Source organism: Lampris incognitus, chromosome 3 (assembly GCF_029633865.1).
Source record: "Lampris incognitus isolate fLamInc1 chromosome 3, fLamInc1.hap2, whole genome shotgun sequence".
NCBI classification, from domain to species: domain Eukaryota; kingdom Metazoa; phylum Chordata; class Actinopteri; order Lampriformes; family Lampridae; genus Lampris; species Lampris incognitus.
In genome coordinates, this window is record NC_079213.1 from 93651260 (window position 1) to 93670629 (window position 19370).

At 43.7% G+C, this 19370-nt stretch overlaps 1 protein-coding gene across 1 annotated transcript in view; it reads left to right on the forward strand.

Moving 5' to 3' along the window:
- Positions 1-427: 427 nt before the first annotated feature.
- LOC130109900 (unconventional myosin-IXb) overlaps positions 428-19370 on the forward strand; it is a 60868-nt gene continuing 41925 nt past the window's right edge. Inside the window, 3 exon segments of the mRNA XM_056276865.1 lie at positions 428-612; positions 830-1049; positions 1291-1800. Of these exon segments, the coding sequence (XP_056132840.1) occupies positions 461-612; positions 830-1049; positions 1291-1800 (882 nt within the window). The 5' untranslated portion in view covers positions 428-460.

Below are 19370 nucleotides of genomic sequence, written 5' to 3' on the forward strand. Positions count from 1 at the left end.
TGCCTGGATTTTGTTGGATTTTGTTTGAAAACTGACATTTTTGTTTGCATTTCAATATGCCATCATAGTGCCACCATGGCAGATTGTTTGGGCTTTTAGTAAACTGTAATTTGCTATATTAGAAACAGTTCACTGTCCAGACTCGTTCATTGTGTTTCCAGTTCAACAAAACCTTTGCTGAGATTTCAGTGTAAAAGGTTTGGTGGTTTTGTTGCTGTCATGGAAGCAGTGAATGAGTTCATTGGTCCTTTCTCCAATGTTGAAAGTTAAACTGTAAACCTACTTGTGTCTGCTCTTTGCCATAAGCCAACAACAACGTTGGGTTAGTATTTATCATCAATCGACCTGCAAATGTAAATTTAATTATTGCTAATCTCTCACTGAATGTCTGCTCCAGGTGCTGTGTGGTGAGAGTGAGGCGGTGAGTGCGGCATGCTGAGGCCACTCCCCCGGGCTCAGAATGAGTGTCAGAGATGGCGCTGCCACCATGGCAACGAGAGCAGGTGGAGAAGGGGAGGGAGGAGGGGCAGCTAGCCTCCAAGATTGCCGCTCCTACCTGCTCCAGATATACCCACGGCTGGCTGCTGAATCCTCTGCCTGCTGCTGCCTAAGGTAGATGCAGCAACACATAATGAGTGGACCCTGATCTGGAGTGTATAATGGAACAAAATCTTACGTAGCGTTTACACTGTCCATCTATTCAATAGGATGTATTTCTCTGTAGCCTCAGTTTCAATATATTTTCCTTCTGCTTGTAATTTATGATAAGAGGAGCTACTGAAATATTGAATTGATTACATTTAACACTCAGTTTTTTTTCCCCTGTCAGGGTGCAGAAGGATGTGACAGCAGCCACGGTGATCTTGGATGCTGCCTTGGCGCTGGGGCTGGACCCTGGCCGTTTGTATGTGCTGGCAGAGGTGAAGGAATGTGGTGGGGAGGAGTGGGTTCTGGAGGCCGGGGACCTGCCAGTGCAGAGGGTACTGCTGTGGCCCCGGAAAGCCCAGGAGCAACACCCTCAGAGCCTGGGCTTTTACTTTTTGTTACAGGTACACTATATTGGGCCCTTTAATCACCTCAATTTAGTTCAAGTTTGTTCATTAGCTGTGTGTCTTTGAACAGTGAAATGCTGCACAGTAAGCAAAAACAATCACTTTATAGGCTTTATGAACAATAAGTGATTAATTTGCAGTTGCTGCTAATTTAATTTTGCATGTTTCTTTTACCTTATTTCAAGTACTAAATCTAAAAATGGAAAAAGCCTTTAAAACTTGGTTTCCTTTGTTTCAGGAGAGGAACAATGATGGCTCCATCCAGTATGTTCACCTCCCAGCCTTGTCCAAGGAACAGGAGGCCCAGCGGCTAGCTGCCAGGGGCTTCCTCCCTCCCCCGCAAGATGACTTTGCAGACCTCTGTAACCTCCCCATTCTCAATGAGGACAGCATCTTGGACAACCTACGTAATCGCTTCTTCAAGAAGAAGATCTACACTTATGCAGGCAGCATCCTCATAGCAATCAACCCTTTCAAGTTCCTGCCTATCTACAACCCCAAATATGTCAAGATGTATGAGAACCACCAGCTAGGCAAGCTGGAGCCTCATATCTTTGCCATCGCTGATGTGGCTTATTATGCCATGCTCAGGAAGAGAGTAAACCAGTGCATCGTCATCTCCGGTGAGAGTGGCTCAGGGAAGACTCAGAGCACCAACTTCCTGATTCACTGTCTGACTGCACTCAGCCAGAAGGGCTATGCCAGTGGAGTGGAGAGGACCATTTTGGGGGCAGGACCAGTACTGGAGGTGAGACAGGACATAGGTGGGGTTAGGGCTGTAGGGAAAGTCACCAGCCACAGCCATTACTTAACAGGTACACTTAAGCAAGTAACCAAGCACCATTTGGAGACCTTCATGCTATTCTAGAGTGGTTCTAGGTTGGCCAATGCGCCCGATAGGGGCCATACTTCTTCTAGACAAATTAGGTTTTTGTCCAGCAACAGCAGACAGCAACCCTGCTAACTTGGTCTTGTGCAAGTCACTGAATCCCTACCAGCTGCAGGGGTGCGGTTCTGTAGCTAACAATCCGCTCTGACCTCCATAGAGAGGGACAAATAAAAATAGAATTTTCCCATGAGGATAGATTAACTATCACACAGTTATAATAATTCAAATTCTAAAAATGTACTTGGCTTGAAAAATAATGAGTGATTTCTACAAGTCCCTGTATCCAGCAGAAAAAAAGGCTAGTTTCCCTGGTTTGAAATGTGTTATGTTACAAGAGGGGCTAGTGTGAGAACGTGTGGTCTGCAGATGTGATAAGTTAAAGTACTAGAAAAGCTAGTGCCTGTCTAGGGCATAAGCCCAAGAAAGAGAAGAAAAAGGAGATTGTGAGGTGGCAACAGGTGAAAATATAAAAAGAGGCCCATACAATCTAAGCTGCCATGCTCACAGTCACACCCTGTCAAGTCTGCTTCATAATAAGGTATGAAATACATGGCTCTGCTGATTAGTCATAGCCCACACAGACAGTGATGATGATTCTTCTTCAGGAATGACTCAACTTGCTATGACATATAAGAGCGCACACTCACAACCATGCACATTAGATACAATGTACAAAATTTGGGTTTTTTTTTACATTAATTGAAAGGATAGCATTGCATGAAAGAATCCGAATGCATGAACTGCTGATTTAACTTTTCCTTCACTGAGGAACTAGAGAGCCCTTTCTCTTTTTCACCCACGTTCAACTGAGAGGGCATGCAGTGAATTGTGGATAGTTAAATAGAAAGATTGTCGTCTCCTCAGAAAGAAGAAATGAAAAAGGAGATGGGAAGGTTTGAGATTCACACTGTTAGTTAACTCCATTTTACTGTGTCTTGCTTGTAAAAGTGCTGCTTGAGTTTGGTGAGAATGGTGATAAGGCTGTTTGTTTATTTGTTATCTGGGACTGCTGAGTAAACCTGATTTTGTGAAGGACATGGATGCCTTTCATCCTCTGAGGAACTTCTGATCGGGCTGATTGTGATTACAATGCATGTACTAACGTTTGTCTCTAGGGTGAACCTATTGTGCAGCAACATTCTTTGGGTTGTAACTATTACTTGAATCAGAGTTCACATACTAGTAAATAGAATAAAAAAAAAAACTTTGAGGGGAAAAATGTCGACCAACCGCCGCCATCTCTTTGTGATCAACATTTCAGTCAGGTGACTTTGTTCCGCTTCCCTCTCTGTGCTCTCTGAAAGACAAGATGGTTGTGCTGAAATGCTTCAAGCATACAGACTGACTGACTACTCTTAATGTAAGACTAGTGCAGTGTATTAATACCAGTTGGATAATCTACTTTGTTGTTAGTATTGTATATATATTATAATATCAGTGCATTGTCAATAGAATGTGATGGTGTTGGTCTATCACTATGGTTGATGTTATCAGCGCATCAATACTAGTCAAACTCATCACTAGATAGAGAGGCTGACTGACAGTCAGATGGAGTCTAGACAGTAGTCTTTCTTAGATAGTCTTTCTGACTAGACTGAGTGACTGTACTGTTAATACACATGGAGAAACTGCACAAATCAGGGTAAAACACACTGCTCCCCCGGATGTACGTTCTCATTCAAACTACATGTTTTGCAGTTGTCAGTGAACCAAATGAAAATATCTGTTTTGTTTGTTAATTCGCCGGTAATGATTTCAGCTGTGGTGCCATCCATACATTTTGGTATGTACTTGTCTCTGCTGTCAACTGAGAAATGGTAAGAATCAGTATGACTCGCGCGATTGCATAAAGATAGTGACTCATAGCATAGTTAGCGAGTTGACTGTGTCCACAAGTACCTGGATGGCCACAGCATGTGTATTTCTACAGTTGACAAGTCAGGGTAACTTACAACCAGGCCTCATAGCCAACTATAGCTCTTTTTGTTTGTCGTATTACGAGGCACTCGTTATTACTAGATTGTTTAACACAATCTTGGAAAGTGAGAGGATGCCTGAGGAGTGGAGAAGAAGCACACTGGTACCGATTTTCAAGAATAAGGGCGATGTTTCAGAACTGTAGCAACTACAGAGGTATAAAGTTGATCAGCCACAGCTTGACGATATGGGAAAGAGTAATAAAAGCTAGGTTAAGAGGAGAGGTGATGATCAGCAAGCAGCAGTATGGTTTCATGCCACGAAAGAGCACTACAGATGTGATGTTTGCTTTGAGACTGTTGATTGAGAAGTATAGAGAAGGTCAGAAGGAGTCATATTGTGTCTTTGTGGATCTAGGGAAAGCATATGACAGGGTGCCGAGAGAGGGGGTGTGGTATTGTATCAGGAAGTCAGGAGCTGCAGAGATGTATGTCGGAGTGGTGAAGAATATGTATGAGGGAAGTGTGACAGTGGTGAGGTGTGCGGTTGGAATGACAGATGGGTTCAAGGTGGAGGTGGGATTACATCAAGGATCGGCTCTGAGCCCTTTCTTGTTTGCAATGGTGATGGACAGGTTGACGGATGAGATCAGGCAGGAGTCTCCATGGACTGTGATGTTTGCGGATGAAATTGTGATCTGTAGCGAGTGTAGGGCGCAGGTTGAGGAGAGCCCGGAGAGGTGGACGTATGCACTGGAGAGAAGAGGAATGAAAGTCAGTAGGAGCAAGACGGAATACCTATGCGTCAATGAGAGGGAGGACAACAGAATGGTGAGGATGCAAGGAGTAGAGGTGATGAAGGTGTATGAATTTAAATACTTGGGGTCAACTGTCCAAAGTAACAGGGAGTGCAGAAGAGTGGTGAAGAACAGAGTGCAGGCAGGGTGGAGTGGGTGGAGAAGAGTGTCAGGAGTAATTTGCGACAGAAGGGTACCAGCAAGAGTTAAAGGGAAGGTTTACAAGATGGTTGTGAGACCAGCTATGTTATATGGTTTGGAGACAGTGGCACTGATGAAAAGACAGGAGGCGGGGCTGGAGGTGGCAAGGTTGAAGATGCTAAGAATTTCATTGGGAGTGGTGAAGGACAGGATTAGGAATGAGTATATTAGAGGGACAGTTCAGGTTGGACAGTTTGGAGACAAAGCAAGAGAGGCAAAATTGAGATGGCTTAGACGTGTGGAGGAGAGATGCTGGGTATATTGGGAGAAGGATGCTGAATATGGAGCTGCCAGGGAAGAGGAAAAGAGGAAGGCCAAAGAGGAGGTTTATGGATGTGGTGAGGGAGGACATGCAGATGGCTGGTGTGACAGAGGAAGATGCAGAGGACAGGAAGAAATGGAAATGGATGATCTGCTGTGGTGACCCCTAATGAGAGCAGCTGAAAGTAGTAGTAGTAGTCTTAAGAGACACTCACAGTTGCATGCACACACTCGTGCGAACAACCAAGAATCTGTTGACTTTTTCATAAATTGACAACGCAAGGCCACATCAAGGATTCCATGTAACTGTGCAGTATTTGAAGATCGGTTTATGCATATTACTTAGTTACTATAGTTAGTTGAATGCACTGTGATACCCATCTTTCCCCCGGTAATGCCTCCAGCATATATACAGAGACATATCCAAATTTGGCTACTCCACAAAGAGACTATGGTATAAAAACAAAAGACTCACCTGTAATACAGAAGATGGTACGTGTGATGTCTAGGTCAACCCTTCAGTTTGAAGGCAACCTGCAAGGCCAAATTCAAGTGAACCCATTCAACCAATATACATCAACACCCAATGAGCACATCCTACCTAAAGTGAATTGTTCCCTGTCTGTTTACAGTCTTGGGGGAGTGCCAAGTGAAAACATGTCTGATGACTTTTCAAGAGTAGGAAGTATAACATCAAACCTACTTAGACAGGCGGCTGACTGGGAAAAAAGGAAAAAGGAAGATGAAGTTGCTGCATGGTGGGTTCCTTCCAGATGGAAGGAACCCACCATAGAAGATAAGACAAAGGTCAGGAAATGGCAATTGTAGCTGGTGGACCAGATCATCAGTCTCTCACTGGTACAGAGGGAGGACAACATAAAGTAGTAGGTTGTACACCCTGAAAGAGTAGAGGACCGTTTGGACATATCATTGCAAGAAAGAGAAAACGGCTTAATGACTCAACTACAGACCCATACCCTTACAATATTCTTATTTTGTGTTTGTTGGTCAAATCTCAGAGTTATGCGGCTAAGAACAGAGATGACTTCAATTTTGTTCATTTTTGGTTTTTCAGCCCTGTAATGGAAGAATTTACCTCTGCTATACCTGAAGCGGGGTTATTATTCTGACGTAATGTTTAACGTGCCCCTCGGGCCCACACTTGTGCTCACACAACAATGCTGTGTGCTGATTTTCAATATGCAGTGGAGCACAGGTCTCCATTCCCACAATGTTTTAAGTCCATCATTTTGAGTCTGTGTACGTGCATTTGTTTTGCTTGCTGTTGCCACCTGGGAAGCATACCTAACTCAATACAGTCTTACTATAACCAATCATGTGAGAGGTGAAATTTCATTACTGGTTACAATTAAAACATTTTCCATGGTATTTGGAACTAAAAGACAGTAGTCCTAATCTGGCAGTAAATCCTCCTAGCAGAGTTCTGTTTTATTCCTCTGTAATGTGGCTAAAAATAGGACTTTAGCCTGCAAAGCCACATTAGGAATGTAGTTTATTAGACATACAATGCAGTGCTGCAACCTCTCTGATTTGCAAAAGTTTGTTCCTCGGACCACTATGGCTAGTCAAACAACATCCGCTCAAATTCATTGACTCGGTATAGAATAGAAAGTAGAAATGAGTTAACAGGAATTGGTAAAATGCCTTTTTCTACTTTTCTGCCGAATGGCTACAGTACCCTCCCTGCTGGGCGTATCTACCCTTCAATATGTCTGTCTATAAACAGTGCCTGGTCTCCGTTCTCGTCCAAACCCACTGACTCGGCACAGGAGAGCCTCCGCTTGGGAGAGCTGCAGCTGGATGTGTGCAGCGCCGATCCCTTGACGCGTGTCAGTCTGTCAGTCTTTGGAAACTGAATTGGATTTTGGAGCTAGCGGAAGATGGAGGGATTTTTTCCCCTTCCGTCAGCAGAGTTCTGGTGCCATTGGCAGACATGATGGCCACTCTGTCGTTACACCCCAAAATGCAGTGTTGGGTTGGTTCCTCCCATCCAGACCTGTGGTCAGAGGGACAGACAGGGAGACAAGTTTGGTGTGCTCTGGCCTGGGTCTGTGCAGCAAGCAGACATTGAAATCTAATTGGGAAGCAGTCAATCATTCAGTCGTAGCTTTCTATCTAAAATGGCAAAATGCCCCCCGCCAAATTACCAGCCCTGGGAATGCTTTTTAAGCAGGTTATTGGGCTATACTGGAAGGCCTGGGTACACCTCTTATCTTCTCGCATATGTCTATGCCTAGGTTCATCTCAGTTCAGTTGGAGTTTGCTCAGTCCTATGAAAAGTCATATAAACTTTTTTTTTTTTAACCGGACAGCTTTGGCCGCACTTGAGCACAAGATGGCTGAGATGATACAAAAGTTGTTTCACAGAGGAAGTAATATTTTCTCTGAAATTCTGATCTTTGCACTTTTCTCTGTTTGAGTGGTCGACCTCTTTGGTTCCCTATTGGCAAGTTCCACGGAGTGACTTTTAAAAAGTGAATGGCTTATTAAAATACTGACATGGAAATGCTTTACTTTCTACTTTCACTTTCATGATACTTTCACTGGGCATTATTTAGATTTCGTTTTTTTTTATCCTCAAAACTAATCACATTACATTGGTCAAAATGTAAGCTTTTTCGTGTGTGTGTGTGTGTGTGTGTTCTGGTGTTATAAAACATTGGTTCTAAACCTGAGGGTCGGCTCGTAAGAAGTGGCAGCTTCTTAAGAGCCAACGCTGGGATCCAGCAGTCTCGGTGGCTATTGTGCATGGAAGAACAGTTGTCGAGAAAACCAAAACGACAGCGAAGACAACAGCAGAATAATAGCAGGTGCAGTCCAGAACAACAGGGTTAATGTCCATCCATCCATTATCCAAGCTGCTTATCCCAGTCAGGGTTGCAGGATGCTGGAGCCTATCCCAGCAGTCACTGGGCGGCCTGCGGGGAGACATCCTGGACAGGCTGCCAGTCCATCACAGGGACAACACATTCACACCTATGGACAATTTAGTATAGCCGATTCATCTGACCTACGTGTCTTTGGACTGTGGGAGGAAACCGGAGCACCCAGAGGAAACCCACGCAGACATGGGGAGTACATGCAAACTCCACACGGAGGATGACCTGGAATGACCCCCAAGGCTGGACAAACCTGGGGTTTGAACCCAGGACCTTCTTGCTGTGAGATGGCCATGCTAACCACTGCACCACCCTGCCGCCATAAGGATAATTTATACAGTTAATATATCAAAGACTAATGTCCCTACTAAACGTTCCTATTCAAGCATCCCTCTCCGATCATCCATGGGTGAGTGACCACAATTTGCGGCACATAGCCCACGGTGGCAGTTCTGCAGCACTGTGGGCTATGCATTAAAATAGCATACTTTAGAGTGGGGGAATGGTTTTTACATTACATCACTTATACCAGTGATATGATTTGCCTTAGAATAGATTTTATTGACTGTGTTTGTCAGAGTCAAAGTGTGTGTGCACATGAGATGCCGTTATTTCAATAAATCTAAAAACGCTAATTAAAGCCAAAATTGAATTGGTTGCTCTGTCTGTGTGCAAAGCAATGGTCTTCCTGTGTGAGTTTGGTAGCTTTCATGTGTACTGTATTACAGTAATCCCTGAACAGTCTCGGGCAGACAGTTTATGAGCGATCAGTGTGTTTGCATCGGGGTGTTGTGAGTTAAATGTCCCAGTGCTATGGGGGGGGGGGGGGGGTTAGTGAACACCAGCCCGATAATTCTGGGGGGTGCTTGAGAACCACTGTTGTAGAGGAGCTCTCCAGGCTTGGGTCACATTTTGAGGAGATGAGATCACTGTTTGTGGGGGTCTGACTGACTGTGGACTCTGTAGCCTCCTGTGTGTTGTGTTGTTGGCAGACTGAATGTTCGTGCTCTGAAAGCACTTAGAAAAGATTGTGGCCTGCAAGGCGCCACCTTTTCTTTTCTGTTCTATTGCCTGGAATCTGAACGTTTTCCTTACTGTATTACACTCTTTGGACAACAGAGCACAGTTGATCAGATAAATTAGGGATTACCCAGTCACTCTGAATTAGGCATTTTAGCCTGAACTGGGTCACATCAAATAGGCCCTGTGCTTGCCTGAAAGCTAACCTGCTCAAAATGGGTTATTTCACTACTCAACCGGTCTGACTAGTTGGTGTGGGTTTTTTTTCTTTTCTTTCTTTCTTTTTTTTTTTTTAAAGCCCTTTCTTCCTGATGGCAACACAGCCCTCCTTCTGTTGTAGAGAAAAGACTGATGCATTGTAAAATGCACTGGGGTTGTGTGTCAGTCAATACAACTATCTGGATCCCTGTGTTTTGTTTTTTTTTGTTTGTTTGTTTGTTTTTTTTTAAGGTTCGGTATTCTTCGTGCGATAGTGCAGCTAGGGCTGGCCTATATCGGCAAAATCAAATATCATGATATTTTTGACTGAATACCTCTACTGATATTTTGACAATATTGTAGAGATGACTATGATCCCTTCACAAAATATTTACACAATGACATTTTTGATGAACACTCGTTAGTAATGTTGATATGATGTCCAAACAGAGACAATTAATATAACAGCAAGAACAGTCTAAGTTCAGGAAATTGCATCTCTTTACTGTAATGCAGCCTTTAAAGCCAGGAAAAGACAACTCATATGTCGTTTCACGATATTACGTTATCCAAAATCCCAGATGATATCTAGTCTTGTATCGTGATATCGATATAATATCGATATATTGGATATATTGCCTGGCCCTAACTGCGGACTTGAAGTTAAAGTCTCTAGCATTTATTTAAGTCATGCAGATGAGCAAAATTTTTGATCATTTTGATTTTGAGAAAACTTTGTCATTTGTGCTTTTTAATGACTGTATAGCAGAGAGACGTGTGGACGAGCCACACCAATCATGAGCAAGATTCAAAACCACAATGTCTAATGTATCTGGTATGAGCCTCAGCCTGCTTAGCCGGCATTACGGCCAAGACCAGCCCTTCAACACAGAAGCTTTTGACTGCAAGAGGGAACCATCCTATCAGTCAGTCACTTGAGGTCATTGATACTTAACTGTATCTGATGCAAATTGAATTACTGATTTTAATTTGGAGAGGAGTGGGAACTGCAAAATGAGCCAGATATATTTCCTTATCTTTACTCCAGATGCTCAAAAGATTTTTTTCCATGGAGGTGAGGGCTGTGAGTTGATGTCACCATTTCTACATCTTGCTACTGTGGTTACATTATGCATATCTGCTTCTGTTCACCCGGCATGCTAGCACTCATTACTGTTGTGGTAAACTCAGTTAATCCTACATGTGTATGTAGCTTGCACTGCAGCACTATTGCTGAATTGTGACTGTAGTGAATATGATAGGGTAGTCAGCTGCTGCTGATAAAATGTGCTCTGAGCTGTTCTCTTTGCACAGGAAATGCACACATCATGGCCGCACAAATTAAATGTGTATCAAGAAAACGCACACACAAAAGGAATTCACCTCTGTTTCATATCTGGCACTCAACAAATTTCACTTTGTTCCACTCACCAGAACCAAAGTTGATCCTCATTGGAAAGACTTTGGTGATCTGTGGGAAGTGAAACCAAGGTCTGAAAGAGTCTCGCCTACATTTTGGGCCTGTAAAAGTCTTTTCTTACATGAACAGTGGTGAAATTGTCTTGGTAAACAGTATAATGACATGCAAAAATAAGTCAATCAGGAAGAATCAGGTTAATAGGGCAGTTTTCCATGTTGGTTCTATTTATTATGGTTTGGTTTGTAAATGAAGGGAGAGAGAGCTGCTCTGCATCTTCCGCTCACCACAACACCAATTGTATGACATCATTGCATAGTACACAGCTTTTTGCAGAGGAGGGTGGATGTGTGAGAGTAGCTTGTGTGTGTGTGTGTGCGCGTGTGTGTGTATTTGAGGAAGTGTGTGAGCATGTGCAATGTACAGCATTCTTGTGTATTTATCTACTCACTCTTCTTGCAACCTGGTGAAAAAATGTTAATTCAGTAAATGTCAAGTTGCCGATATTTTACTCTGCCCACAATTAAGACAAACATGCATCATATGACTGATGGGTTACATGCCCCCTTAGTTTAGCCCTCTGGTGATTTCCCAGCCCCCTCCATGTCTCACTACTTCAGAGGCAGGAAGTCCATATCATGCAGAACTCTCCTTAACAGGAAGCAGATCGGCTACGCCACAGGAAGTCACAGCAGTTGTTCTCCTTTCCCATTGGGTTAGTGGCCTCAGGAGGGGTGGACAGGCCAGTGTATTGTACTGTTGTTCAGGAAGTCTAGAGGAGTAGCTGGCTATTTTGTCTGCTGATCCATTGTTTATCTGTTAGGTCTAGGTTGCTCTGCTTTTTTCCTTGGCTATATTTGGTCAGGCTGTTTGCCCAATGTGGTGGCATAGTGCAAGACTATGGCAAAATATAGCATATTTTTACTCCTTGCAACTAATGCACAAATCATTGAGCAGAAGAACAAATGCACACACACATACACACATACACACATCGACATGCACCCACACAGACGATTACAAATTATGCAGTCATACTTAACTAGTTTGATAAGAATCATATTTCATGGCAGAATGTGCTGCCCTTCGCAACAAGAATGTAGCCTACATGTAGCGGCAGGCCGCTTATGGGCCTATTCATGGTACCGCCACCACACCGCAGGCTGGTGTTTGACGTGGTACCCTCCTAAGCCTGGGTGGGGCTGCTTGAAATGGCTCAGAACTGGTAAAATGCCATGCCACTGAAGCAAGACACGTGCTTTAAAACTTTTAATGGTACTACTGCCACCATCGTCACAGCTACCTCGCTTGCTGAGCCTGTCTGGACTAACACATTGATGTAAATTAAGGCACTATATGCTGTGCTTACATCAGGACTCTTAAGCCAACAGATTTTCAATGCACAATCTATAAGACAATATAGGTCATTGCTGTGCTTTACAGCCTTTACCGCCGTGTAGCCAGCATGTACTACTGTTCAATCAGCAGTTGCATACTAAAGCAATTACTGTGGATTTTGCTCCAGACCAGCCCCCTTTTCCTTTTCTCGTTTCCACTACACTGACATCAGATACAAGTTTATTTTCCACTGTAGCTAACTGAGTTTGGCTGTCATATGATAACTAGCCTAATGTTGGTTCAAAGATGCTTTGTTCTTCCACAATTTATGGCATTTCGTTTCACCCTTTTACTCCCCCCCCCCCCCTTCATATGGATTAGCAACTTGGGGTAAAACCGTCATCTGATGCTGCACTTGATTGAATCAGCGTTCATTCCCCTTTGAGCATTGATTGCTGCCATGTCATTCTGTTATACAACACACCACGAAAAAAGAGATCACAGCAGCTATTGCTCAGCTCTGATATTCATGCAGAACATGAATAAAACGACAGCGTAACAGGGCTCATTGTAACCTACAGTTTTTTTAAATTGGAGCGTCAGCCTTTCCGACTGCTACTGAAGCTGTCGTTACCTGAAAGGACCAGGTTTTTCTGAATGTTTAATTAAGCCCAAGGGGTCAAAGTGTAGTTGGCGAGTTATAAAGCTGGCTTAAAGCAAGGCCAAATATACAGGGAAAACTGTCTGCACATGTGGCTGCATTCGGTTATCATGTGATGACTCACCAGAGCCCTTTTCACATTCGGGACACCAACAAACAGTGTTTACTTTGTCACTCGGTACCATCAGTGTTTCGCCTCAGTATTGTAAGTGCCAGTGATGATATGGTTTATTAGCCATGTGCTCGGTTCTCCAATTCCACCCTTTAATTAAAGGTTATATCCAGCTGTAGGTAGACGTAAGTTGGGCATAAAGAACATGATTGTTATTGTTGTGCATGTAAGTGTTATGAGGGGCACGTCCGATCGAGTGTTTGTGGTACACGCCTGTGTGCGCGCCCTACTGTCAGCCCGCATGAATGTGGGAATTCTCGTTTCAGTGGTGTGGTTGGACTATTCAGAGTCCTTTTTGCGAGTGTATACTGTGGCAAGATCTCAGTGCCAGTGCCTTGGCAGGACCAGTGGAAACATTTACTGGAGGCTCTTTAAGGCTACTAGACTTGCCTCTGTGTTATAGTAAGTGGGCCAAGACCCCAGGCAACAACTCTAACCTTTTACTGGTTAAGGGACTGTTTTAGCGGTCAACAACCATTTCGCAGGGCAAAGTTTTATTTTTTTCCCTTCTTTTGCAAATTCGGGTCTGTTGTAGTTAGCTTAAGCGCTGTTAGGTAACATGTCTCTGACCACTGTGTAAATCTTTTCCCGATCACCAGGGAGGTCGTAGGTCATTCTCTATTGGACGTTACACATAGCTGAAAATACTTAAACCAGAGCCCCATGCTCAGGATGGTTTTCCAAAGTCACTGTAACAACCGAAGTTTGTTGTCTCCTTTAGCCCCTTTCCGAAAACTCGATTCATTTCATAAGGTTGGCTCATTGATGTTTGCATAAGTTTGTACAAAACAGGAGAGAACATCCTTTGTAGAAGTGTGTAACTATTTACTTTCTCATGTCTTTCCTGCATATTTGTTGAGACAAACAACCCATAGACATAGACAAACAACTTCACTGCGTTGGAGATGTTCCCCTGGTTTGGTTTGTAAGGAGGAGTGTGTGTGTGTGTGTGTGTGTGTGTGTGTGTGTGTGTGTGTGTGTGTGTATGAGAGTGGGGCTGAATAAGGATGTGAGAATGCATTCTGGTAGGTCTGACTTCATGTTAGTGGAAATGCACAGCGGACTTTTAAGAGAAGCAGGCCAACCACAGAAAGGAATCGGTCAAGACAACCGAGTACATCATCATACTCCCACTGAGTACAGGCTTGTGTCCACAATGCACATTGCACACTACTAAATAAGCTACACCAGACAGACACAAAAAATACATGCAATTCCTTGTTCTTCTCTCACTTTCCTATTGTCCCCCCCCTACACCTTTATCACTCCCACCATGCTCTCTCTCTCTGTCTGTGTCTCTCACTCTCTCCCCGAACACTTTGAGAATAACCCCTATTTCAACATTATACAGATTAGACTTCGGGTTTCCATGGCAACCGTGGTTGGGTTCTCTACCAATCTCCTTCCTCATACCCTGTGAGCCTTCCAGCCATTTAAAATGCCTGTTGAGGGGCATGTTCAAATGTGGATGATGCTCTGGTATGTTCAGCATTCCCGTAGCGGCTGAGGGGCCAAGGCTGTGCAGAGTATAATTCCTAGGCTTTGGTCATTTTAGGTAACGGAGGGCCAGGGGTATGTTAAGAGTCAATGCCAAACAGACACACACTGTCCCTGAAAACTGGAACAATTGCAGTAGTGTTGGTCATGTTAATGGGGGACCTCAACTGAATAAATAAATGCCGGAGGAATCTCAACTTGCAGATATTTAGGTTATATACAACCTAACACACACAAACGCGCGCGTACAGGTAGACAGACGGGCGAAGGGAGAGTTCAGGCTGAGTGAGAAGCCTTGTTTGAACAGGTCCAAAGTAGACGCAAGAGTGCTGATTCTAGTTACAGATAAAGAAAATCTCCAAACAACTTGGACCATCTTTCATTATCTGCTAACAGGCAGCTGGAGCTGCCTCGTATCCTTCTTCCCCTTCCGGTGCACTAAAGCACTAAGAATTAATTATGAATTAAATTAACAATTAAGAATAAGAATTAGTCCCACACTTTATCATTTCAGACTGGTGATCTGCATGCTGCAGATCTCCACCGTGCATATCGCCCCTTCTCCAGTGCTTGGACTTGGCAACAAACCACCCCTTTTTCCGCCTAACGGGAGGAGGGGAAATACGGAGGCACTGCTTGCGTATCTCCCCTTCTCCAGTGTTTGGAGTTAGACAAAAAACCCAGCTGAGCAGTTGGCAATCAAATGCAGTATAAAACAGGTTTGTCAAAGGTTTTGAATCACTGCACCCATGAGAGCTCCTTGATCATACAGTCATAACTGTGCACAAAAATGATTAGGCTGGCAAGCCCAGTGGTATGCGAGATTAGCAGCGGACAGATACATGCACACACGGAGAGAAAAAAAAGTGTTTTTCCTGCCGTTGTAAGACTGTTGCGCAGCTCTCAAGTCTATTGAATGGGAAATATGGAAAAAGGAGTTTTTAATATGCAGCACTCAAGCTAATATACCTTATAAAAGCGTCTTGCCTGTCAGTCTATGGATGCACAGGCGGACCCTCGCACGAATGCGACCAGTTCTAATATTAACTTGCACTTTCCAAAAAGAAAAGGTTTGCTATGCAACCATTTTGGTTTACCCTGCCTTTATTTCCAGAATATAATAAAGCTGGCTAAACTGTTTACGCTCACGCATGCGCGACTCATGTCCACAGTTGACTCAGATTGGGCAGCTACAAGAAAATGCAAAACTTCCTGTTTTTGACTAAAACCTTGAGGAAGTTGTTCCTTTTATAACTCTCACATTTTTTTGGGTTATCAAAATTCTATTAATATCTTTTGAGGGGCCGTGCCTATAGTCCCCGGGTCCTATAGGACCCTTTCGAAAAAAAAGGGTCCCATATTCCCCGTTTTCCCCTAAAAAGGTCCTATAATCCCCGTTACAATAGACACCGGGGAACATAGAACCCTCTTTTGGAAAAAGGGTCCTATATTCCCCGCTGTTTCCAGGGGAACATAGGACCTTTTTCCAAATAAAGGGTCCTATATTCCCCGCTATTGCCAATCGAGGAACAAACCGGGGAACTTAGAACCCTTTTTGCAAATTATTTCCTTAACGGGTCCAAAATAATAAAAACTGGGGTCATGGCTGAGATGTAGGCTACGACAATCTATTCCTCCGCTGATTAAATTAGGCCGTATTACCATTGTTGGCTGTTGTATATCGCAGGCCACCTTGAGTGCGTATCCAAATTCGGCCTATAGAGGAGGCTGTAATTTGCTTTATTGTTATTTCTTACCGATATTTACTGCAGTAGGCCTAGTTAGTTGGCTCTCCGGCTCCGCATGGACAGTCGGCAATCAACGCAAGTTTGTCTTGCAGTAGGCCCACCTACCAGTATAACCTAGCCATTTCCACCTTCGCTCAGAGTTCCATTTGCACAGCACTGGACACTTCAGCCACTTTCTTGTTACTTTGCAGTTCGTTTTCCATATTAAATCACTTGGCAGACTTTCTTTCAAAAAGACTTTAATGATGAACTTTTTAGGCAGAGAACTTAGACCAGGACTTGGGAATTTAGGACCAGCACAAAGTATCCATCAACGGGGGCCGCCTACCTTACACAATAGGCTAATTGCCTAATAATAATAATATGTGCTTCTCAAAAAACTAAAGGCTTGTGGAGGTGCTAAACCAAAAACATGAATCAAAGACGAACATCAAAGGATGTAAGGTAACACTCACCAAATGGTAAAAAAATAACAGAGGCAGTCCTCTATTTCACCATTTTATTGTTTGGCATCAGTCATTAAGGTTTCTGAAGAAGACCACCCGGCCAAGTTATTGACTGATGCCAAACAATGAAATGGTAAAATAGAGAATTGTGTCTTTCATTTGATGAGTGCTACCTTACATCCTTTGATGTTCTTCTTTAATGATAATAATAATAATAATAGCCTAATTATAAAAGAGGCCTAATAACAAATAACAATTACAGGCATAATACTATCAATAGTAACACTGATAATAGGCTATTAATAACAAAATGCTTCTAGTAAAAGCTTGGCTGAAAAAGGGTTGGTCTATGGCAGAAGCCCCCCAGAAAAGGCATGGTCTAAAACAAAAATCTCCAAGGCCTAACTAGCCTAACGTTAAGGCTTTTTTCTTCTTCAAAAAAGCAAAATGAGTAGTCCTAGCCCATTAGGCTACTCAACAAAGAGGGGCTAAAACCTCTACTCAGCCTATCTGAAAATGTGATGGCTTACAGCCCTCCAATATGATTCCAAATCTCTGTGACCAGCATCCAGTTGACCCTTGAGCCGCAGGAAACGGGCCTCCAACCTCCTCCACTTGGGCTTCCGCCTTGGGGGAGCATCTCCTCGCTCCGCCATCTCCAGCCTTTCCTCTGCCAGGGTTTGCTGGTCCTTAATGTGGCGCAGAAACATCCAAAGGGATGGGTGGCGCACTTGGACCGCATCATTTAGAGTGCGATGATAAGCTACAAAAGCAAGAGGTTAATCATGTAAACTGTTAAAGAAATGTGAATATGCTGAACATGTTGACAGTGGCTTGATAAACATGAATGCATAATACAGCTTTAGGAGTGTAGGCCTTTGTGTGATGTAGACCTCCAAAAATTATGCTGGATTGTGTTAAATTGATTTTTAAAATGAAAGTTAAACACATAGCCTATGGTGAATTCCACAGCTAATTGATGGAAACAATGTAGATTCATCAAGCTTTAAGAGTATCCAAAGCAATGGTTGACTGTGAGTCCTACACCGATGCTATATTATTTTTTTAAATAATGATACAAATAATCAACTAAAAACAGTATAGCCTAATTTACACAACCATAATCATACAATTGGCCTACGTTATCATAGCCTGCACGCTTCTGTGGTGTCGCATGAAAATGTTAAGCGTGTTATGGGCCACACATCAAAAATAAAGTCTGTTCGCTGATTATTCAATAAATCAGAAAATAAGTCTTAGTCACTTACACTCAACGTGGTTGTTGGTCCTTTGCTCCATGTTGCGTGCATAGACGTTCCACATTGGGTGTGGGAAGAGGGCTCCATCGTGGACGTATGTGTTCCCGACATACTGCAGGAAGTCTTGCAGCTCTGGATGGTCCCGCTGGACGCGCCTCGTGTCTGGGTGGTGAACGAGCAGGGCGAAGTTGCCTTGAACTGTGTCCAGTGGTAGGTGGCTGAGTGCCATCACCTTGCGGATGACTGCTGCCAACTGAAGGTCATCCCGGAATGCAGTAGTCAGTCCAAGTCTTTGCACCCTCTTCCACAGGGCTTGACTGAAATGGAAGTAGCATCCACTCACTTGTGCCTTTGGAAGTTCTGTTTCCAGCGCATTGATAAGCGCCTGTTCAAAGTCGCATATGACCTTTTGAGGTGCCCAGTGGTGCTGCGTAATCCTCCTGGTTTCCCGTTTGATGCAATCGAGCACCTGCCGGTAGTGCCCAATTGTGTGCTGGCCCATCAGCGCATGCACAAGAGGGATAACGAAGCCATGCATGTTTCCAAGTACTGTAAAAACTTGGCTGAAGGGGCGGGGGCACGTTCTGAACGTTGCATCCATATATATGGTTCCACAGCCTCGCAGCTTCCTGATGTTTCCCTCTGTGGCAAACACAGCGATAGCCCACTCATTGTCTTGGTGCAGGAGGAACTGTTCCCTGTCCCATGTTTCAGCCCATGCACCTTCGATGACGACATCCTCAAGTGTAGCTGGAATCGGGGGCGTGACTGCTGCGCGTGCTCTGGCCATAACAGTCCTTACAGACTGGAATCCTTGTGGTGGTGGTCTGTCGCCGCCACCTTGGATTTGACGTTGCCGATGCTGCAGGACCCTTTGCGCATTATAGATCCTTCTGATTGGGACTGTTGGCTCCCTCGCAACTTCTGCAATCACCCCCTGTCGGAATTCTGCACGGTGCACCATTTCTCCGTCAGGGGGATGCACGTGTTCCCCAACATCGTGCACAATAATGTTAGCATCCACGTCCTCCACTTCAAATCTATTTGTGATCAGTGGCACTCTACAGTTCCACCTCCAGCACCTCCATCTAATGGTGTCTTGATTGGTGCGGTGCTTCTGATATCTGAAGTTCTCATGTACCAACACTTTGCCCCCTCGATCACCATCAATAACTATCGCCATTGTTTGTCTTCTTGTAGGCTAGTAAGCACATGACAGTGAGTCCACGAGTTATCACCGATAACAACCGATTATTGCAAATTGTTGCAAGTTGGCAGGCGGTTTAGACATTGGTGAATTTTGATCATGTGGTTTAGAACGCCAGGAAACTTGCGTGCAGATGACCACACATCCACGACAAGTTTTAAATATTTCCAAACTCGAAATCATGTGTGCATTTGGCTATTTATAAATTATTTTTCGAGCAATATGTGTTTTGTGATTCAGCTTTAGCGTTATTGATTAGCCTTTCATTCATATTTTGTCAAAAAGGCGTATTCATTAGCCTAGGCCTATGTCCCGTTATTTCTGTAGCAGACAGCATCTTAGAATCTTAAGAGACCAGGCAGATATTATTATTTTGTTATTACCATGCTAT